The sequence below is a fragment of the Heteronotia binoei genome, chromosome 7 (assembly GCF_032191835.1).
Source record: "Heteronotia binoei isolate CCM8104 ecotype False Entrance Well chromosome 7, APGP_CSIRO_Hbin_v1, whole genome shotgun sequence".
NCBI lineage: Eukaryota > Metazoa > Chordata > Lepidosauria > Squamata > Gekkonidae > Heteronotia > Heteronotia binoei.
The window spans coordinates 120,625,819-120,649,278 of NC_083229.1; the positions used below are offsets into that span (position 1 = coordinate 120,625,819).

The following is a 23,460-nucleotide window of genomic DNA, read 5'->3' on the forward strand; positions in this document are numbered from 1 at the left end:
TATGCTTGTCACACCCTTGCTCCTGGCTCCACCCCTAATGTCTCCTGGCTCCACCCCCAAAGTCCCCAGATATTTCTTGAATTTGACTTGGCAACCCTATGTTCAGGGGCCTGATAGGAGCCCCCCAGGAGTCTGATTCGGCCCCGGGGCTGCATGTTTGACATCCCTGCTCTATATGAACCTTGATTCATTTCATAGTATTCATCACGTGGACTTTGATTTTCACTTCTTGCGAATTGCTTGTATTACCCAGAAGTGCTGTAGAAGAACACCACTCTTTCCTTTATTGTATTTCAGCGCATTTCCAGCAAAGGACCCTGACCAGTCCGTGTTATGGACAGTTTCCATTGTTCTGATATCTGATAGATGTATGTTGTATTCTATCATTGTTTGGCTGTGATATTGCTCGTATTGTTGTATAAGAATCATCACACAAATTGGTATTGAAGTTATCTTTATTGAAGTTCAGTGTGCACACCGCAGTTGTTGTTTCTGTTGGGATTCCTTTCTCAAAAGCTCTGCTGGTTTAACTACTGAAAAGAGAGAACCATTTCCCAGACTCCTCTCTTCTTTCAGGCAAATTATCTCTCTCTCACACACACACATACACACACACACACTTTCTCTCCCTAGCAGCAGAGAGTTTCAGTTAAAACAGGAAGTGTTTGGGTCGAAAGCATCAAGAACAGTGTCGCAAGTGAAATACAAACTCCTAGAAAAGCATTTGCTTCTGTAATGTTTGTCTACAGAGACAAAAAACACCCACGTATTTCCAGTGTACAAATCACGCGGTGGCCGAAGAATCAGTTCCAGCAGGGCTGAAATCTTCCAAGTACTCTAAATGAACCTCGAGGGTGCCATATATCGAGCGCAGACCACTCAAAACCTTCTCTTGTATCAGCTCCACCTGGTCCGCAGGGCAATAGTCATCCCAGCTGGACCTGTGAACAACAACACACCCTTAAGGATCCTGTGCTTTCATCGACAGCAATGCCGCAGGTTGACAAGAGGTAGAATGCTCACAATATTTGGGTTCCCCCCCCCCCTTGCCCAAGGCAGCATGGTGTCATGTTTATGTAGCGCCAGCTTAGGATCGGGGAGATCCGGGTTCAAATTCCCAGTGCCACGGAAATTTGCTGGGTGAAGAATTGCAGATTTATACCCCGCCTTTCTCTCTGAATCAGACTCAGTGGCTTGCAATCTCCTTTATCTTCCTCCCCCACAATAGACACCCTGTGAGGTGGGTGGGGCTGAGAGGACTCTCCCAGCAGCTGCCCCTTCAAGGACTCTCCCAGCAGCTGCGATAGCTATGGCCAACCCAAGGCCATTCCAGCAGCTGCAAGTGGAGGAGTGGGGAATCAAACCTGGTTCTCCCAGATTTGGTCCACGCACTTAACCACTACACCAAACTGGGTGGGGAAAGGTTACCTTGGGCCAGTTACTTCCTCTCAACCTACTTCACAGGGTTGCACTGTGAGCGCTTCCTTGTGCTTCTCTCAGCCAGAGAGAGGGAGAAGGCAACAATTGCTGTACACCTCGGATTAATTTGTCTTTTCTCTTGCCGTGGCCCTTGACCCACTCGCTCCCCCCTTAGCTCTCTCCCTGGGCACATGGATGTGACCACGGACCTCTCTGACCTCCATCCCAAGGCCCCACTGTTACCACTTTAGGTCCTCACTGGGGCAGAAAAGCAGTGGAGAAATATTTAGAAATAAGCCAGGGCTTCAGTCAACCCTCTCACATTGATTGCTTACAATCTGGGGATTGAGGATTCAGCCTTTCCAAAAGTATTGATGCTCTGCATCTATTGATGCAGTGATGCTCTGAATTCTTGGTGCTTGGGGGGGTGCAACAGTGGGGGGGGCTTCCAGTGTCCTGGCCCCATTGATGAGCCTCCTGATGGCACCTGGTTTTTCTGGCCACGGTGTGACACAGAGTGTTGGACTGGATGGGCCACTGGCCTGATCCAACATGGTTTCTCTTCTGTTCTTATGACTATGGCTAGCACACTAACACGGGTGGGGGGAAAGGGGCTCGTGCACTGAATTTGGAAGCCGTAAACAGAGGCTCCAATCCAACCCTGAGCGATGCTCTCTTTCCCGTCTTCTCTGCTCCAAAACCAGCCGCAGACTAGTCGTGCGGTGCAAATCGAAATGTGCAACTCAGATCAGCGGCGTTCAACCTTGTATCGTATCTTCTTCATCTCTGCACACTGGCTCTGTTGGCCTGAGCACGCTCCATGGAATCAGGGACCCAGGGAGATGCTAGGAAGAGGTTCCAGGGCACTGTCTGAGCCTGTTGAACTTTGCCACTCAACGGGAATATGACCCAGAGCAGCGATGCTCAACCAGCGGATGTATACCATGGGACGGGATGCAGAAATTGCCCAAGTGAGGTGCAGGGCTTTCACAAGGACCAAGAATGTGCTCATCTTCCACCTTGCAAGAGTGACACAGCATCTCTAGCTGACCCTGCCTATTTTGGCATACATTCTGACGGTACTATTTTGTATGCTTAACCATTGCCCTCCAGCTATATGTAGGTCTGCTCACTGTACGCCATTCCATTGTCTGATGAAGTGTGCATGCACACAAAGTTTACATTCTGAATACATTTCATTGGTCTTAAAGGTGCTACTGGGCTCCTACTTTGTTCTTAAAACTTACTGAATTTTATCAGGATGTAAGGTTTCGTATGCTCTTAAGCAGACTTCGTCAGACAAAATGGAACGGCAAGCCATCTTTAAATACACAGAAAGTGGGCAGTGAGTTGGTATGTAGAGTCATGGGAATGTTTTTAGCGGATTAAAAGAATCACAAATTGGGGTCTGTGTTTGTTTGTTTAGTATTGTTAACTGGGCTGTAACAGCAGAGGAGGGTGATAAAAAGCAGACATGTCATAGGTGTGAAGTGCCATAAATCTGGGTGTCATTCTGCCTTCTTAGTTGTGGGTTTAAATGGAGCACGAACCCACAACGAAGAAGCCAGAATGACACTCAGATTTATGGCACTTCAGACCTATGACATGTCTGCTGTTTATCACCCTCCACTGCTGTTACAGCCCAGTTAACAATACTAAACAAACAAACACAGAGATTTCAGGTTTTCACGGCTGGTAACATCATTAGGGTTTGTAGAATCTTTTGGGCTCAAGTGCCATGTTCTACTGGAGAAAGTTTTCCTTCCAGACGTTTTATTCTCAGCTGCGGAGAACATCCTCAGTGGCGTTGCAGCCGGAGCAGGCACTCAGACCTTCTTGGCTGCTGTGCATTGAGTTGGCCTGAGCACGCTCAATGCACAGCAGCCAAGAAGGTCAGAGCGCCTGCTCCGGCTGCAACGCCACTGAGGATGTTCTCCGCAGCTGAGAATAAAACGTCTGGAAGGAAAACTTTCTCCAGTAGAACACGGCACTCGAGCCCGAAAGATTCTACAAACCCTAATAAGCAAACACAGACTCCAATTTGTGATTCACTTAATTTGCTAAAAGCATTTCCATGACTCTACATACCAACTCACCGCCCACTTTCTCTGTATTTAAAGATGGCTTGCCGTTCCATTTTGCCTGACGAAGTCTGCTTAAGAGCATACGAAACCTTACATCCTGACTAAAACTTAGTTGGTCTTAAAGGTGCTTGTTCTGTTGCTTCAGACCAACACGGCTGCCTGCTTGGATCTTAAAACTTACTGTAAACGGTAAACAGAATGCCTGGAAACCATACAGAAGTCCTTGGGCAAAGCAGGGTTTTTGCCTCTGCCATTGTGGGACACAGACTGGCAGAGCGATTGGTGGGATATAAGATACAAAGGCCAAGGTCAAACGCACATAAACTGACGAGATGGGCATGGATGAAAGCCAGATGCATGTCAGATTTTATGCGGAGAGACCGCAAAGAGAACTCCTGGGCTTCCACTTCCTTTCTGGGTGTTTAAATGGGGGGGGGGGCAGATTGCCCACCTTTTCTGGCACCTTAAAAAAAAAAAAGCCAAGCACAATATCCCGCGTACTGCGCTTGCGCGAGTGTGGAATACCATCTCAAAAAATGAGGTCCGGTTGAGACCTCTGATCAACCAGCGACGGGACCAACGCTGCTTAGAACTGAAGGATGGAGGGATGTCTGATCAGGAAATTCGTTGTAAAAAAGCTGCAGGGTTTAGATAAAAATATGGAGCACAGGTCCATCAGTGGCTATTAGCCACAGTGTATGTGTGTATATAACATTTTTTGCCACTGTGTGACACAGAGTGTTGGACTTGATGGGCCGTTGGCCTGATCCAACATGGCTTCTCTTATGTTCTTATGTTCTTAATAGCGACGGGTTAGGGATGGATTTAATGGTGAGTGTGACCGCGGCCAAAATGTAGTAATGTATGGCTGTGAGAGCTGGACCATAAGGAAGGCCGAGCGCAGAAGAATAGATGCTTTTGAGCTGTGGTGCTGGAGAAGACTCTTGAGAGGCCCTTGGACTGCAAGAAGATCAAATCAGTCAGTCGTAACGGAAATCAACCCAGACTGTTCCCTGGAAGGTCAGATGCTGAAGCTGAAGCTCAAATACTTTGGCCAGCAAATGAGAAGGGAGCACTCCCTGGAGAAGACCCTGATGCTGGGAAAGACAGAAGGCAAAAGAAGGAGGGGACGGCAAAAGATGAGATGGCTGGACAGCGTTACTGATGTGACTAACACAAATATGGGAAGACTTTGGAGGATGGTGGAAGACAGGAGGGCCTGGCGTGACTTTGTCCAGGGGGTCGCAAAGAGTCGGACTCGGCTATGCGAATGAACAACAAGATACAAAAAGGTTAAGAACCACCAACCCAGAAGACACGTGGGATGTTCCAGTGCTTCCCCCAATGAATGGCTAGCAGTGCCATCCACGTTTTTAAGCCCACTGAAATCAATAAGCTTAGAGGAGGGTAACTCTGAAAAGGATGACGCTGCATAACCAGCATCCTCATGGCATCAGGATAAGGCAGGGTTTAAAGAATTATGCAAGGGATGAAAAGAGCAGACAAAGAGACATTTTTCGCCCTCTTCCAAAAGACTAGAACTGGAGGGGCATCCAATGGAACTGGTGGGCAGTAGAGTCAGGACGGACACAAGGAAACACTTCTTTACACAGCAAGTGATTTAAATGCGGAATTCGCCGCCTGAGGGTGTCGTGATGGCCACAGGAATGAACAGCTTCCAAAGGGGATTAGATAGTTTCATGGAGGAGAGGTCTGTCAGTTTCATGGAGGAGAGGTCTGTCAGTGACTACTAGCCACAGTGACTGAGGGGAAGTTGCATATTCCAGGGACTGAGGGGAAGTTGCATATTCCAGAATCTTCTGGATTCCAGAGCCAGGAGGCAACATCAGAGGAAGGCCTCAGCCTCTATAACCTGTAGTTGGCCACTGTATAAAACACGATGCTGGACCAGATGGACCACTAGTCTGAACCAGCAGGGCTCTTCTGATGTTCTTATGAAGGCCTTGGCCTTTATACCCTGTTGTTGGCTGTCCAGAGGCTGGCTACCGTGTGAGACAGGATGCTGGACTAGATAGACCACTGGTCTGTTCCATCAGGGCTCTTCTTATGTTCTTATGAAGGCCTCAACCTCTCTGCCCTGTTGTTGGCCATCCAGAGGAACTGGTTGGCCACTGTGTGAGACAGAAGGCTGGACTAGATGTACAACTGGTCTGATCCAGCAGGGCTCCTCTTATGTTCTTACAAGATACTCTCCCAGATATTTACTAGGTACTGAAATTCCAGTCCAAGCAACTTTCTCTTAAAACAAATGAACTTGCTTTAAAAAGAAGGCACACATCAAGTGTGGCTTCTTAAGCTACAGCACATGTATATTCTAGCTCAATGGAATGTACTGATCTTAAAAGAAATGTTCAGAGTTGCAACAACATTTCCCAGGACTTGCACTGAGACACGTATGAGGACACCTTGAGTGGGGCGTTGCAGGACACAACTCCACCAGAGCTTACCGGGCGATGGTCACAAGAGTGGGCTTTGGCAGATTCCTCAAGAGATGTTTCACAGCCTCTACGAGATCTTCTATTTCCTCCTCGGTGCTGACGTGGTGAGGAATTTCTGAGTAATCGCAGGTCAGCCCAGCTTGATGAGTCTGAAAGATAGTTATGGAAAGAAGTTCAATGCCGCATGGTTCAAATCCAACAGGAGTTCTCGTCTGGCACTATCGGCTGCTTCTCCATTAATATGGCCGAGGACCTGCCTACTTTAGGGACCGCCTCTCTCCACATGTTCCCCAGAGAGCACTAAGATCTAGCTCCCAAAACCTTTTAAGGATCCCCGGACCAAAGAAGGCCAAACTGAAAGTAACGAGGGAGCAGGCCTTCTCTATAATGGCCCCCCACTGGTGGAATCAACTACCGGAGGAAGTGCGAGCCCTGCGGGACTTTAATCAGTTCCGCAGGGCTTGCAAAACCACCCTCTTTCTGCAAGCTTATAAGGAACCCTGAAAGCGATATCTAGCCATCGGAATACATCTATTGAACATAGCACCTTAATTTATTGTAGTTTTAAATTTTTATGTAACTGTTTTTAAATGTATTTATTAACTGTATTTTAAAATTGTTTTATACAAATCATGGTGTAGACCATGTCCTGTTAGCCACCCTGAGCCTGCTTCGGCGGGGAGGGCGGGATACAAATAAAATTTATTATTATTATTAAACTTTCTTCCAAGAGCAGAGATTCAGGACGCCTTACACGTGCCTATACAGACAATGCAGACAGAACTGCACATAAGTATCTATCTGTACATTTTTATTCCACCCTTCCTCCAGGCTCAGGGTATTCACCGAAGACATCCCAGCCAAGGAACAACGAAAACTAGTTAGCCAGGGGAACCTGTTTTGCTTTTACTAAGGGGTGTTGAACTCGTGAGGGCTGAATCTGACGTAAACGAGACCCTGGACAGGCTAATGGGACAGGCCATGTGTGTCATAAAATGTAATGCCAGGTAGCAGAGATATAAACTTTATAAAGGACACAGACAAACACAAAGTTTTTTTTTAAAAAAAACCTTAAAATAAAACATGCTTAAAACATTAGCATTGGTTGGTCTTAAAGGTGTTTTTTTCTTTCATCTCCCATGGGATCCAAGGAACTGGGCAAAGGAAGCTCTGGCTTTTTCCTTCCTTCCCCAGGGAATCAGGAGGGGGATGAGCCTCAGCCAATAGAAGGAAGAGAGGCTTGGCTCAGTAGCTCTGCTGTGTGATTGAGAAAGCCTGGCAAAGCAAGCTATTCCTCCCCCCTTCCTTCCCAACGGAGGAGTCTCAGCCAATGGAGAAAATAGAGGCTTTGCTCTGTAGCTCCTGTGCGATTGAGCAAGCCTGGTAAAGCAAGCTGTTATGCAGAAGGAAGCAAGAGAGTGGGAGAAGGAAGCAGATGACAGCCAGCTGCTCGAGGAGCTGATAGGAGCCCTCTGGGGGCTTGATTCGGACCCTGGGCCGCATGTTTGACACCCCTGCTTTAACCGTTGCTAGTGACAATACGTTTGTGTCCCTTACAAAGTCCAACGAAGTACAGGAGAATTTTCTCCGGGAAGGGGGCTTTCAGGTGGGAGAGCCTGACCCCTTGGCCTTCTCCCCATCTAAGAGTTCTGATGCTAGCCTGATCTCATCAGATTTCGGAAGCTAAACGGGGTTGGCCCTGATTAGCGCACCAAGGAACTCCAAGGGCTGCTACACAGAAGAAGGCAACGGCAAACTGTCTTTGTTCATCTCATAAGAACATAAGAGAAGCCATGTTGCATCAGGCCAGTGGCCCATCCAGTCCAACATTCTGTGTCACATAAGAACATAAGAGAAGCCATGTTGGATCAGGCCAGTGGCCCATCCAGTCCAACACTCTGTGTCACATAAGAACATAAGAGAAGCCATGTTGGATCAGGCCAATGGCCCATCCAGTCCAACACTCTGTGTCACATAAGAACATAAGAGAAGCCATGTTGGATCAGGCCAATGGCCCATCCAGTCCAACACTCTGTGTCACATAAGAACATAAGAGAAGCCATGTTGGATCAGGCCAGTGGCCCATCCAGTCCAACACTCTGTGTCACATAAGAACATAAGAGAAGCCATGTTGGATCAGGCCAGTGGCCCATCCAGTCCAACACTCTGTGTCACATAAGAACATAAGAGAAGCCATGTTGGATCAGGCCAGTGGCCCATCCAGTCCAACACTCTGTGTCACATAAGAACATAAGAGAAGCCATGTTGGATCAGGCCAATGGCCCATCCAGTCCAACACTCTGTGTCACATAAGAACAGAAGAGAAGCCATGTTGGATCAGGCCAGTGGCCCATCCAGTCCAACACTCTGTGTCACATAAGAACATAAGAGAAGCCATGTTGGATCAGGCCAGTGGCCCATCCAGTCCAACACTCTGTGTCACAGAAGAACATAAGAGAAGCCATGTTGGATCAGGCCAGTGTCCCATCCAGTCCAACACTCTGTGTCACATAAGAACATAAGAGAAGCCATGTTGGATCAGGCCAGTGGCCCATCCAGTCCAACACTCTGTGTCACATAAGAACATAAGAGAAGCCATGTTGGATCAGGCCAATGGCCCATCCAGTCCAACATTCTGTGTCACACAGCGGCCAAGAAAACAGGAGCCATCAGGAGGTCCACCAGGGGGGCCAGGATGTCCCAAGGTGGCCTGATCTCATCAGATTTCGAAAGCTAAACGAAAGCCTCAAAAACCCCACAGGGCCGACTGTGAGTCGACAGCACTTTTCACCACCAAACGTTCATGCCTGTTACATCTTCAGTGGCACAAGATGGACCTTGGATCTCATGCAGTGACAGTCTTAATTTTTAAATTTGTTTTTACCTAGCGTCACACACCGTAACCATGGAGAGGGTTCCAAGGCCACGTGAAAGATAAAAATACCATCTCAGACGGAGTTTCCTTTTAACATCCTGCATGCTGTCTTTCAGCTTCCTAACTGTGGCTCAGGGATGTGGAATACTGCGCCCTAAAGCACAGTATGTATCTTGAGGCAGTTTTCGCCTTCGAAATGACACTATAAGCTTTAGGGTTTGTAGAATCTTTCGGGCTCAAGTGCCGTGTTCTACTGGAGAAAGTTTTTCTTCCAGACGTTTCGTTCTCAGCTGCGGAGAACATCCTCAGTGGCGTTGCAGCCGGAGCAGGCGCTCTGACCTTCTTGGCTGCTGTGCAGAGCGCCTGCTCCGGCTGCAACGCCACTGAGGATGTTCTCCGCAGCTGAGAACGAAACGTCTGGAAGGAAAACTTTCTCCAGTAGAACACGGCACTTGAGCCCGAAAGATTCTACAAACCCTAATGATGTTACCAGCCGTGAAAACCTGAAATCTTTGATACTATAAGCTTTCTTTGGAAATGTTAATAAAATGCAATTAAACAAAGCTTACCAATTCGTATTTATTATTTATAATAAATTATATTATTATTAATAATTTATTATTATTATTATTTATTATATTACCAATTCGTAGTTAGGGGTTCTCATTCGGTTCTTCAGACTATGTACAAGTGGGATTAGAGGCGTCATCCTGTGATCAAACAAACACACACACACAAACAATTATAAATTTAGTTTCAAATTAACTTTGACACAAAATATTTTTGAAATCCTGGCTGTAGATCAGGGGTGTCAAACATCTGGTCTGGGAGCCAAATCAGGCCCTCAAGCAGCTGGCTGTCATCTGCTTCCTTCTCCCTCTCTCTTGCTTCCTTCTGCATAACTGTTTGCTTTGCAAGGCTTGCTCGATGGCACAGGAGCTACAGAGCAAAACCTCTGTTTTCTCCATTGGCTGAGGCTCCTGCCTTGGGGAGGAAGGGGGAGTGATGGAGAGCTTGCTTTACCAGGCTCTCAATCGCACAGCTGAGCAACTGAGCCAAGCCTCTCTTCCTTCTATTGGCTGAGGCTCTTCCCCCTCCTGGTCCCCTGGGGAAGGAAAGAGCCAGAGCTCCCTTTGCCCAGTTCCCTGGATCCCATGGGAGAAATACAAAGAAAGCACCTTTAAGACCAACAACTGCTAATGTTTTAAGTTTTTTTAAAAAAAGTCTTTAATTGTCCTTTATAAAGTTTATATCTCTGATGCCTAATCTTAAGAACATAAGAACATAAGAGAAGCCATGTTGGATCAGGCCAACGGCCCATCAAGTCCAACCCTCTGTGTCACACAGTGGCAAAAAATGTTATATACACACATACACTGTGGCTAATAGCCACTGATGGACCTGTGCTCCATATTTTTATCTAAACCCCTCTTGAAGGTGGCTATACTTGTGGCCGCCACCACCTCCTGTGGCAGTGAATTCCACATGTTAATCACCCTTTGGGTGAAGAAGTACTTCCTTTTATCCGTTTTAACCTGTCTGCTCAGCAATTTCATCGAATGCCCACGAGTTCTTGTATTGTGAGAAAGGGAGAAAAGTACTTCTTTCTCTACTTTCTCCATTCCATGCATTATCTTGTAAACCTCTATCATGTCACCCCGCAGTCGACGTTTCTCCAAGCTAAAGAGTCCCAAGCGTTTCAACCTTTCTTCATAGGGAAAGTGCTCCAGCCCTTTAATCATTCTAGTTGCCCTTCTCTGCACCTTCTCTAATGCTATAATATCCTTTTTGAGGTGCGGCGACCAGAACTGCACACAGTACTCCAAATGAGACCGCACCATCAATTTATACAGGGGCATTATGATACTGGCTGATTTGTTTTCAATTCCCTTCCTAATAATTCCCAGCATGGCGTTGGCCTTTTTTATTGCAAACGCACACTGTCTTGACACTTTCAGTGAGTTATCTATCATGACCCCAAGATCTCTCTCTTGGTCAGTCTCTGCCAGTTCACACCCCATCAACTTGTATTTGTAGCTGGGATTCTTAGCCCCAATGTGCATTACTTTGCACTTGGCCACATTGAACCGCATCTGCCACGTTGACGCCCACTCACCCAGCCTCAACAGATCCCTTTGGAGTTCCTCACAATCCTCTCTGGTTCTCACCACCCTGAACAATTTAGTGTCATCCGCAAACTTGGCCACTTCACTGCTCACTCCCAACTCTAAATCATTTATGAACAAGTTAAAGAGCATGGGACCCAGTACCGAGCCCTGCGGCACCCCACTGCTTACCGTCCTCCACTGCGAAGACTGCCCATTTATACTCACTCTCTGCTTCCTATTACTCAGCCAGTTTTTGATCCACAAGAGGACCTGTCCTTTTACTCCATGATTCTCAAGCTTTCTAAGGAGCCTTTGATGAGGAACTTTATCAAAAGCTTTCTGGAAGTCAAGGTAAACAACATCTATCGGGTCTCCTTTGTCCACATGTTTGTTCACCCCCTCAAAGAAATGCAACAGGTTAGTGAGGCAAGATCTTCCCTTGCAGAACCCATGCTGAGTCTTCCTCAATAACCCGTGTTCATCAATGTGCCTATTCATTCTGTCCTTGATAATGGTTTCTACCAACTTTCCCGGTATTGAAGTCAGACTGACTGGCCTGTAATTTCCCGGATCTCCTCTGGAACCTTTTTTAAAGATGGGGGTGACATTTGCTACCTTCCAGTCCTCAGGAACGGAGGCAGATTTCAATGAAAGATTACAGATTTTTGTTAGAAGATCCACAAGTTCAACTTTGAGTTCTTTCAGAACTCTCGGATGTATGCCATCCGGACCCGGTGACTTATTAGTTTTTAATTTGTCTATCAGTTGTAGGACCTCCTCATTTGTCACCTCAATCTGACTCAGGTCTTTCAACACCCCTTCCAAAATTAGTGGTTCTGGGGCGGGCAAAAAGTTCTCGTCTTCCACAGTGAAGACGGAGGCAAAAAATTCATTTAGCTTCTCAGCCATTTCCCTATCCTCCTTCAGTAATCCTTTTACCCCATGGTCATCCAAGGGCCCCACTGCCTCCCTGGCTGGTTTCCTACTTCTAATATATTTGAAGAAAGTTTTATTGTTGGTCTTTATGTTTTTTGCAATATGCTCCTCATAGTCCCTTTTTGCCTGCCTGATCACAGTCTTGCATTTGATTTGCCACAGCCTGTGTTCCCTTTTACTAATCTCACTTGGACTGGTTTTCCACCGCTTAAAGGAGTCCTTCTTACCTTTTACAGCTTCCATTACTTTGTTTGTTAACCATGCAGGCCTTTTCTTATGCCTGTTTGTGCCTTTCCTAACTTGTGGTATGTATATGTGCCTTTCCTAACTTGTGGTATGTATCTTATATGGGAACACACACGGCCCGGCCCGACATGGCTCGGCCCGCCAAGGTCTCATTTATGTCAGATCCAGCCCTCCTAACAAATGAGTTTGACACCCCTGCTAGATGATCAGCTTTGCAATTTACAGCCGCACACCTGAACAGCATACTCAAGATCACTACAGCACAGTCACCGTCTCCATATTTTGATGCAATCACTCAGCTATCAGAAACTGGTAAACAAAATATTGTCAAGAGCGCTCATCTTTTAAGCATCTTTTATTTTATTTTAAATTTGGGGTGTGTGTGTTTTTTTTAAAAAATTGTGTTTGTCTGTGTCCTTTATAAGGTTTACATGTCAGCTACCTGGCATTACATTTTATGACACGCACGGCCCAGCCCAACAAGGTTGATTGAAGTGAAAAGGAAATGTCACTCAGACGCCACTCTGAGATCCCTACCCAGGATTTAAAGCCCATCTTTCCAGAATCTCATCGGAGTCGTCGTCGCAGAGATCTGCAAACGCCGCTTCCAGATCTTCCAACTGGTGGATGCGATTCTCAACGCAGTCTAGCAAATCCTCCTTTGAACAGACACAGAGAAAGCATGTGAACAGCGGCCGCAAACACTGGGTGGGTTCCATTCGTCAACTGTCACCTGGGCCAGGAGAGCACAATGCAAAGGAAATTATGCACTCCCAAGTCTTAATGAATCTACAATGAAATATTAACAGGCACCCTTAAACTTTTTTTGTAATGAAACACAACTGTTTTCCTCTGAACCATACCCACAAATCATGCTCTACTGCACAAGGAACCCACTCTGTTGCCAAGATGGTTGACATAAACCAGGGCTCATTTTGCAGCAGGAACTCCTCTGCATATTAGGCCACACCCCACTGATGTAGCCAATCCTCCTGGAGCTTACAGCAGGCCCTGTAATAAGAGCCCTGTAAACTCTTGGAGGATTAGCTACATCAGAGGGGTGTGGCCTAATATGCAGAAAAGCTCCTGCTAAAAAATGAGCCCTGCCTTTGACAGATTTAAGACATCAACCAGAGGCATGGCACAGCTACTTTCCTGAGTGGAAGTCAGATCAGGAGTGGCATCCTTTTGGCCTTGCATTCATTCATTTTATTTACCTTAAATTTATATTTGTAAGCAAATAACTTCTAACATGCTGTGGTATAATAAGCAGCATCACATAATTGTACACCAACTCATGAAACATCATTCAGAGCTGTCTACCTTAACCCCCCTCCCCTCCCCTCCCCACTACCTGCTCTGATTTCACTCAGGCAAACAAGATTAATCAGCCATCTTTCTCCTGCGTATAGAAATTACATACCTCTGAGGCATTTCTGTTTGGCTTCTTAAAATTATAAAGTTCTTGTAAGAGCTTGTACTCTTCCTATTTTTAAATAAAAGGAAAAATACAGTATGTTAATGATCTCTTTAATGTCAAGCCTTCCTTCAGACTGATTTACACACATTTTTTTCCCCAACACAGAATTTCAAATGTGTTTTCAGAAGTAACAAGAATGAAGAAAGACCCCCAATGTTTCTATCATGCCACAGAATCCTAATGAATTTCAAGGGAAGCAAAGTATATTTATAAACAGAATAGTATTTTTTGTCTGAAAAGTTTTATTCTCTAAGTTAGTTTAATTTCTGTTATAATGTTTACTGTATTGTTTCTTTTATAATTCACATTAAATATAAAGAAGGCAGGTTATAAATGTAATAACGGCGACATTAAAACCCATTGCCCAGTCAGAAACTCATACAATTGATTAATTGTATGAGTTTAATAGACCAAATCTCCCCCAATTTGCTTGCAAACTGAGAAAAGGGCATTTTTCTTTATTTACTTTTGAACAAACTGAAGAATCAGGTTACATCTAATCAGGGCTTCTTTTTTTTTAGAAAACACCTAGCAGGAACTCATCTGGATATTAGGCCACACCCTCTGATAGCACCATAGTTTCACACAGGGCTTTTTTGTAGAAAAAGCCCAGCAGGAACTCATTTGCATATTAGGCCACCCCACCCCCCGACACCAAGCCAGCCAGTACTGTGTTCCTGGGCGTTCCTGTTAAAAAAAAAAAAAGCCCCGCATCTAATCAAGAAGAACATAATTGAAGCCATGTTGGATCAGGCCAATGGCCCCTCCAGTCTGACACTCTGTGTCACACAGTGGCCAAAAAAGAAATGCCTCTCAGAAGCAGGCACTGGGCACCAAAGCTTCTCTAGATTCTCCAGGGGAGGAATGGTGGCTCAGTGGTAGAGCATCTGCTTGGTAAGCAGAAGATCGCAGGTTCAATCCTCTGCATCTCCAACTAAAAATAGTCCAGGCAAGTAGGCGTGAAAAATCTCAGTTTGAGACCCTGGAGAGCCGCTGCCAGTCTGAGTAGACAAGACTTTGATGGACCGAGAGCCTGATTCAGTATAAGGCAGCTTCATAGGTTCAATCCCCGGCATCTCCAACTAAAAAGGGTCCAGGCAAATAGGTGTGAAAAGTCTCAGCTTGAGACCCTGGAGAACCACTGCCAATCTGTGTAGACAATACCGACTTTGATGGATCCCTGAGGGTCTGATTCAGTAGAAGGCAGCTTCGTATGTTCATACCTGCATTAGAAATAACATTTTAAAAAGTATTTTGCCCTATTAATTGTGGCCCACTTTCTAACAGACTGAAACGTTTCAAAAATGATTAATTTACATTCCGACCCAGATAGCACACATTAGCCCCATTTTGGAAACTAAGCAGAGCCAGCCTGATTCGTACAAGGATGGGTAACCGCTCAGGGAGCCCAGGGTTGCTACGCAGAGGCAGGCAACAGGAAACTGCTTTTGAACGTCTCTCGGCTTGAAAACCCTACAGGGTTGCCGTAAGTCGGTTGCAAGCGAACAGCAAAAAGAAAGAAAAGAAAAGATCAACTGGCAACATCGCATCCGCGCAAGTTACCTGAGTGTATATTTCTTTGAAAGGATTTTTAACGGAAAAAAAATCCAAGTCAATATCCAAAACGTAAGCGGCGTCCTTCTGCAACGCCTGGAGGACGTCTTTGATAAGTTCCGTGGTTTGACAGGAGTGGCTGCCGAAGGAGCAGGAGGCCGGGGAACTCTGGAAGTCCTCTGCTGTCTCTTGTGCTTGGGCGCTCGTTCCTAATGCTTCAGGCTGCGCGTCTGAAGAGCCACAGGGAAGAAGAACCTCCGTGTCTGTCGAGGAAGAGGCAATGGCGGCGTCTCTCGTGTCATCGCTTAACCTGAGTCTCTTCGCAGAAGACGCGCTGCTTCCCTCCCGGCTGGCGGAGGGCTTGGTGGGATTCACAAGGAGGACGCTCAGATTCAAAGGCTTCTGGTTTTCCAGCTGGTCGGCAGGGACATAAAGACCGTCGGAAAGGAAGTAGCCCTCGGTGCTTGTCACCCTGGGGGAATAATCCTTCTTAGCGTTCGTTTAGCACAGGGGTAGCCAAACTTTCACACAGATTGTGTGGCTCTTGAAGCCCCCGCCGCCCCGTCAACTGACTTGGAGACGGCCTTTCTCTCTTTAAATCGCTTCTCCAAGCCAAGCCAGCCAGTGGCTTGGAAAGTGAATTTAAAGTTGCTTTCCCCCTCCCTCCTCTCTGCCCCCATCTGCTTTCCTTCCTTCCGGCTCCCAAACAACTAACGTTCATGTCCTGCAGCTCTCAAACATATGATGTTTATTCTATGTGGCTTCTTACGATTCAATTCAATTCAAAGACTTTTATCTACAGTCAGAAGCAAATAAAGCATTGTAACACAGCCTAGGGAAAATTAAGCGCATTTAAAAGCAGTCCTATCGGAAATTTAAGAAAATTCCTAAGAAAACTGGCAGCATATAAAACATCGAGCTGAGGGAATCAGGTCTAGGATTCCATACAGATAAGTACAGTAAAGGACATTGCTATCTAAAATTTTGAATTTTAAGAACTTCTATAAGAAATTTGGTGACAGCATTAGGGATCTCAGGGATCAGATCATTTAAAAGAAATTGACATTTCAACTTAGTATTCAGATACCTTTTGGGATAGATCCAAGTTAAGGGAAGTAACTCATACAGAGGGCCTTCCACAATTATGTGCTCTATTGTGTCCAGACAGTTAAGACTACAAAGATGCAGCCGTTCTTGTCTTCGGATCTGATGGTACCCGCCACAGAACATCCTACTTTCCTTCCTTCTGGCTCTCAAACAATTAATGTTCGTGTCTTGCAGTACATAAACATCTGATGTTTATTCTATGCGGCTCTTACGTTAAGCATGTTTGGCCCTGCCTCGTTCAGCACATTTTGAGGAAGGATGCATCAGCTCTGCTTTGTCCTGCTGACCCAACAGCATTTCCAAAGATGGGATGCCAGATACTTTGGAAAGCGTACAAAATAAACATGAAGAGCCATTCCTTGTTTACTCCCTACATCAGAAACTTGGGGGGGAGGGGGAGCCTGTGTATTAGTGCTACCTTCTGTTACGTTTGCTCGCAAAAATTAAAAATTACACGTGAGTACAGGATAAGCTGTAAAGGTGCTAGTGGAATGATCTCCATTGTGACACCTAAAGGCATCCACATGACCAGCCATCCGTTTCCTCCGCCCTCCCCACCAAATTAAAGCCCCTGGCTTTCCTCCATCTCAATGGAGAAGAAGGTGCTCTAGACAGGGGTGGCCAATGGTAGCTCTCCAGATGTTTTTTGCCTACAACTCCCATCAGCCCCAGCCATGCTTGCTGGGGTTGATGGGAGTTGTAGGCAAAAAGCATCATCATCATCACATTTTATTTGTATCCCGCCCTCCCCGCCGAAGCAGGCTCAGGGCGGCTTCTGGAGAGCTACCGTTGGTCACCCCTGCTCTAGAAGAACCCAGAAGACATTGGCTTTCTGTCTGCACATATCAACTCTGGAAATGGAAACAGCCGCTTCTTTTTCCGGAAGGACATTACCTTGGAGTATTCAGTGGCTGCTGCCAACAGTCCCCAGGGTTGTGGCTGCCATTTGTGGCGGCACCCACTCCCTGCTCTCAACATTCCCAAAGCACCCAAAGGCATAACAGGACTGAATGGGGCTATATCCTAATGCAAGGGTCCTTGTGGTGACCGCTGATACCCTGGCTCTTGCCTGTCAATTGTTTTTAAGTGGGTGGGGCCAGGTAGGGCTTTTGCCCAGGAAGGCTTCTAATTGGCTCTGCAGATTTTTAAAAAGATGTTGCCTTGGCAGCAGCTGCCACCACAGCAAAAGGATTTGTACTGCATTACTGAAATTAAACCGTGGCAATCATTTTGTGGTCAGCTCCGCCTCCTGTGGAAGCCATTTTGTTGTTGTGCCCACCATGCTGTGTCAGAATATCAAATGTCCTACACGTCAGTTCAGTTTATTATTATTGTCACTGATCAGAATATATATGTCTATTTTGATCAAAGATTCTCCTTTATATCCCCCCATATTTCTCTCTGCATTGTGTTTTGGTAATTTTACCTTTTATTCTTTTCCCCCTATGCCTTTTTCTTTATTCTGTATTTTTTTTTAAAAAAATTAAATTAACATTCATTTAAAAAAAAAAAAGAATTCAAAATGTGCCTGCAGGTTTAAGAAGGTTGGGGACGTCTACAATAGTACATTGTGATTCCAAAATGGTCAGTCAGAAGCCATTTATGGGAAACTACCCAGACAGAAGCGCACAAATTCAGGGAGACACTAAATCCATGACTCCATTTATGTAAACTACGTAAAGAAGCACATGCCCCGCAGTTACCTTATTGTCGTGGTTGAGGTGTCTTTACCCACTAAGAAGTGATGGGTTCCTTCTTCGATCTGCTGAGCCCACGGTGGATGGAGCCATAACACTTGTGAAAAGTGGCCAGCATAAACAGCGGGCATGATCCAATTTTCAATACTTATCTCGCTTTAAAAACACACACACAAAAGGAAAATGGGGTTGAGAGAGAGATATTGCCAACTGAGAACACAGAGCGTAAATTTCATTCTGATAAAGATATCACTGATACCTCAAGTACAGAAATATCCTCAGAATATTTTAAAAACTATAAGCGTGTGTATCTATTTAAGATTAGGTAGCAGAGAGATAAGCTTTGTAAAGGACACAGACAAACACATGAAACATACTTAAAACATTAGCACTCGTTGGTCTTAAAGGTGCTTTCTTTGAATTTCTCTCCTGGGATCCAGGGAACTGGGGAAAGGAAGCTCTGGGTCTTTCCTTCCTTCCCCAGAGTATGAGGGAAGGAGCCTCAGCCAACAGAAGGAAAAGAGGCTTGGCTCAGTAGCTCTGCTGTGTGATTGAGAGAGCCTGAAATAAACAAACTCTGCCTTCCCCCCTTTCCTCCCCGAGCAGCCTCAGCCAATGGAAAAAACAGAGGTTTCACTTTGTAGTTCCTGTGCGATTGAGCAAGCCTTGCAAAGCAAGCTGTTATGCAGAAAGAAGCAAGAGAGAGGGAGAAGGAAGCAGATGACAGCCAGTTGCTTGGGGGCCTGATAGGAGCCTTCCGGGGGCCTAATTCAGCCCCCAAACTGCATGTCTGACACCCCTGCTCTACCCCTCAGTCCCAGCACAGGGCTCCTCTTATGTACCAAGTTCCCTTCTCGGGGAACAGGGGCTTCTTCTCGCATTAGTTTCGTGACAAGAGATTGTTTCAGTGAAGCCACGAGTATGCTAGGGTTCCGGAAGGCATTTGACAAGGTCCACAGGTATCACTCTACACCTGGTGCATAATCTTACCTGAACAGAGTCTCTTTGTCAAACACAGTATCTGCAGGCATGTTCACTGGTATCAGAAGATCGGGATGGGAGTCCAAGTGGACAAAACTGATGTTGCTGGCAGGAAGATGTTTCGAACCAATGGCTCGGTAAATGAAAGGCAGTACCTGTAACGGCAAGGAATTATACTCATTTCAATTGGGGCAGAAACACCACAATTGGGGCAAGGGTCTCAGGGGTGGGATTCTAGCAGGAGCTTCTTTGCATATTAGGCCACACCCCAATGTAGCCAATCCCCCATGAGCTTACAAAGCTTTTTTGTACGCTCCAGAAAGATTGGCTACACCAGAGGGGTGTGGCCTAATATGCAAAAGAGCTCCTGCTAGAATCCCACCCCTGAGCAAGACAGTAACTGGCCAACTTTCATCACTTATAGCTTACCAGGGTTTCAGGAGCAGGAACCCCAAAAGAGGAATTGCTGATGACTAATATGGAGAGGTGGGTCATGAAAGTGGTGGATTCATATATCGGCTGGCCTTATGTCAGTCATTCTCTCAACCTAGCTTAGGGTTGCCAAGTCCAATTCAAGAAATATCTGGGGACTTTGGGGGTGGAGCCAGAAGCAAGGTTGTGACAAGCACAACTGAACTCCAAAAAGAGTTCCGTCCATCACATTTAAAGGAACCGCACACCTTTGAAATGCCTTCCCTCCATTGGAAATAATGAAGGATAGGGGCACCTTCTTTTGGAGCTCAAAGAATCGGACCCCCCGGTCCAATCTTTTCGACACTTGGAGGGTGTTTTGAGGAGAGGCCCCGTATGCTGTGCTGCGAATGGGGTGACTCTACCTAAAAAAATGGCTGCCCCAGATACCCCCGGATCAATTTTTCATTATACCCTACGGGAGTTGGTCTGCATAGAGAATAATGCAGTGCCCAGTAGACATTTCCTCCCCCCCCCCCCACTGAAGCACCCTGAAGCAGGGGGAGGGCCTCCAAACTGGGTGATCCCTTGCCCCCACCTGGGGACTGTGTGCAAACAAAACAGAGACTCATGGCAGAGAGTGACAGGAAAACCCCCCCCAAACAATAAAGTTTCATGTTAAAGGTCTGGCAATTGTTGTGTGCAAAAATTGTGTAATCTTGTGTAATCTGTTGGAAAGCTGGTTAAAGCTCCTATCAAAATGAGGGAAGATAAAGGTACTGCCTCATCGCTGTGTTTCAAGAATATAATATACAAGAATTGGACGTTGTGGAATTTACACGTGGTCTCCTCAGGAAGAAGAGCCCCGAGGCGCAGAGTGATAAAGCTGCAGTACTGCAAGTCCTAAGCTCTGCTCATGACCTAAATTCGATCCCCGGTGGAAGCTGGGTTTTCAGGTAGCCAGCTCCAGGTTGACTCAGCCTTCCATCCTTCTGAGGTCGGTAAAATGAGTCCCCAGATGGCTGGGGTGAAAGCGCAGATGTCTGGGAAAGGCAATGGCAAACCACCCCGTAAAAAAGTCTGCCGTGAAAACGTTGTGAAAGCAACGTCACCCCAGAGTCAGAAACGGCTGGTGCTTGCACAGGGGACCTTTCCTTTTTCCTCCTCAGGAACCGGACTGGGGATTCCTTTGAAGTGGAAGGACTTTTTAAAAATATTTCCAAGATTGGACTGTTTATTTACTTATTTGCACCTTCTCTTACACTGAATATGGGTGCTTGTTTGTCAGGGTATGACTTTTGAAATATTTCGTATGAGAGTGCAAATAGATTGTATTGAATTTTTCTAAGTTTTCTTTCTTTCTTTTTTTTTGTCTCTGCGAGGCTGGCTATCACAGAACCTTTTGGGTTTTTTCCTGTCTCCCACCTGGGGATTGGTAACCCTAGCCTACCTCACAGGGTTGTTGTGATAGGATGGGAGACCGATGGCACCAAAACTCCGGAACTCTCTACCTAGAAAGATATACCTGCCCCCTCCCGGTGCCTTCTTCCACCAGCATGTAAGGACAGAGCCTGCTTCGGTGGGGAGGGCGGGATATAAATAAAATATATTATTAGTAGTACTTTTCTTTTTGACATTCCTTCAGTGATTTCCCCACTTCTGCCAAATCTTTCAACTGCTGTTTTTATGTCTTACATATATTTAAGGCTCCCCCCCCCCGCCCCGAAAAGAGCCCTGTGGCGCAGAGTGTTAAAGCTGCAGTACTGCAGTCCTAAGCTCAGCTCACGACCTGAGTTCGATCCCCGGTGGAAACTGGGTTTTCAGGTAGCTGGCTTGAGGTTGACTCAGCCTTCCATCCTTCCGAGGTCAGTAAAATGAGCTTGCTGGGGGGAAAGCGTAGGTGACTGGGGAAGGCAATGGCAAACCACCCCATAAAAAGTCTGCCATGAAAACGTGAAAGCAACGTCACCCCAGAGTCGGAAACGACTGGTGCTTGCACAGGGGACCTTTCTTTCCGTTCAGAAAAAGAGGTGCTGAAACTATACAGAAATGCCCCTTATGAACTTTTAAACATTTTTTTTGAGAATTTTGTTTTCAAATGAACAGAACCTGTCAGCCCTCTCATCACCATATTTGTGGGTATTAATTCCACCTAAGCTGCTCCCAAGGAGAACTGCAAGCCATGGCCTACTCACTCACAAATAAGCAGTCTTTCGTCATGCTGACTTCAGGGGCAAAGAATGCAAAGTGTTTGTATAGCACAGGAGTGCCAAACTGTGGCTCTTTCACACATATTGTGTGGCTCCTGAAGCCCTCACCACCCGCTGGCCAACTTGGAGAATGCGTTTAAAGTTAAAGTTGCTTTCTTTCCACCTCTCTCCCCCATCTGTTTTCCTTCCTTCCCTCAAACATCTGATGTTCATGTCTTGCGGCTCTCAAACATCTGATGTTTATTCTATGTGGTTCTTACGTTAAGCAAATCTGGCCACCCTGGTATAACAGAAAGAAGTCCAAAAGAGGGTGAGGGTGGATTGGGGCTGCCAACCTCCAGGGAGGGGCTGGAGATCTTCTGGCATGACAACTTCTCCCCAAACTACATAAATCATGTATTATTTACTCAACACATTTCTTCCACTTCTCCTGGAGAAAATGGCTGCTTTGGAAGGTGAGCAACATGGCAAGGTGGATGCCCTCCCAAAGTTCCCCCACTCCCTCAAATCTCCAGGTATTTCTGAATCTGGATGGGTGGGGGGAGGGGGACTCCATTGCAGAACATCTGCTTGGCATGTGGAAGGTGCCAGGTTCAATCCCCACCTGGTATCGCTTCAAGGGGCAAGTTATAGCAAATAAAATTTGTATTAAAAGAAATTTATTTATTATATGGTGTACACAACAAAAGAATTAAAAACACAGAGCTTGATTATAATACTATATTAAAAGTCATCTAGGTAAATTTAATATAAGCGGTTATAATTCCCTGTACAAAGCTGATGTAAATATCAAATGACCAACACAAGACCAAGAAAAAACCCAAAACTAACATCCAACCACACAAAATATTAGGTAGAAATAATGTTTGTAATTTTTGCAAAGTCTCCAAAACATTCCAATAGGGCATTAATAATGCTAATCTCTAGTACAACCATTCCCCCCTCCCCTTCTGCATTTTCAAGTGTTGATTTATTATATTGTTTTCAATAGCGACTTATATTTTTTTATTTTCTTTTTGTTCCTTTAATACTCCCCCTTTTAAAAACCGTTGCAGCTATATGTGTACAGTCACAAAATAGCTCCCCGCTGCGATCCACAACTAAAGAAGAAAAAGGAAAAAAAACTACCATACAACTTCATCTCAGCAACACACAGTAAAATAACATATTTTCAACAACAAAGTGACAAACTTTTACTCAGAATTATTCCAAAAATCTGCAAAGAAGAAATAGCAATAATCAGACAATTCCCTCCTCTCCCTACATTTTCTTATTTCCTAGATTCAGTATTTAAAAAGTCCGATAATCCAGGGTCACCACGCAGAAACCGGGAGCTGGCAACCCCAGGTGTGCATGCCCGTCCCGCAGCACCTGAACTCACATCATGATGATCCTCCACCACCCAGACCGGCAGCTCCGGGTAAGCCCGGAGAGGGCTCGTCCCGCTGCTCACGCCCGGCTCGCCGCCGCCTCCTCCTCCGCCGGAGTCGCTCATGTCACCCGATGGGAGCCCTCCGTTCAGGCCGGCAACGTTCCAACCCCGGTCGCGGGTCGCCCCGTGGAACGTTCAGGCCCGCGACGTTCCAAACCCGCACTCCCCGTGGAACGTTCAGGCCCGCGACGTTCCAGGCGCGAACGCGGGGCGCCGCAACGTTCTAACACTCCGGCCGGAAAGCCCGGGCGGACCCATGCAGACGTGACACGCGCGGGCATGGCGGGAAAGGAAAGCAGAACGGGGGCGAAAGGGGGATCGTTCCACGTGCTTCGTCGACGCGCGGCTCCTAATGCGACGGGGCGGAGGCGCGGGATCTCCCGCCGTCGATAGGGCGAAGCTTCGCCCGTGATCCCGCCCGGCTGCCTAAAGTCGTGCCGGCCTCTCTGGCTGTAGAAAAA

The 23,460-nt window shown here is 46.2% G+C and overlaps 1 protein-coding gene across 1 annotated transcript; it reads right to left on the bottom strand.

The window, feature by feature from the left end:
- Positions 1-437: 437 nt before the first annotated feature.
- Positions 438-23,280, bottom strand: C7H5orf22 (chromosome 7 C5orf22 homolog). Its single transcript, XM_060243012.1, has 9 exons — positions 22,949-23,280; positions 18,956-19,101; positions 17,972-18,121; positions 15,171-15,633; positions 13,551-13,613; positions 12,665-12,786; positions 9,481-9,547; positions 5,972-6,111; positions 438-941 (listed from the first exon to the last, which is right to left on the bottom strand). The coding sequence occupies exons 1-9, from the start codon at positions 23,060-23,062 to the stop codon at positions 785-787; spliced, it is 1,422 nt and encodes a 473-aa protein (XP_060098995.1). The 5' UTR covers positions 23,063-23,280; the 3' UTR covers positions 438-784.
- Positions 23,281-23,460: the final 180 nt, after the last annotated feature.

Excerpts from the sequence above, each read along its gene's own strand:
- C7H5orf22 (XM_060243012.1), bottom strand. The coding sequence starts at position 23,062 with ATGAGCGACTCCGGCGGAGGAGGAGGCGGCGGCGAGCCGGGCGTGAGC. Across the intron at positions 13,614-15,170 it reads TCAAAGAAATATACACTCAG|GAAGAGTACAAGCTCTTACA; the intron begins GTAACTTGCGCG and ends ATTTAAAAATAG. Across the intron at positions 12,787-13,550 it reads CAAACAGAAATGCCTCAGAG|GAGGATTTGCTAGACTGCGT; the intron begins GTATGTAATTTC and ends GTCTGTTCAAAG.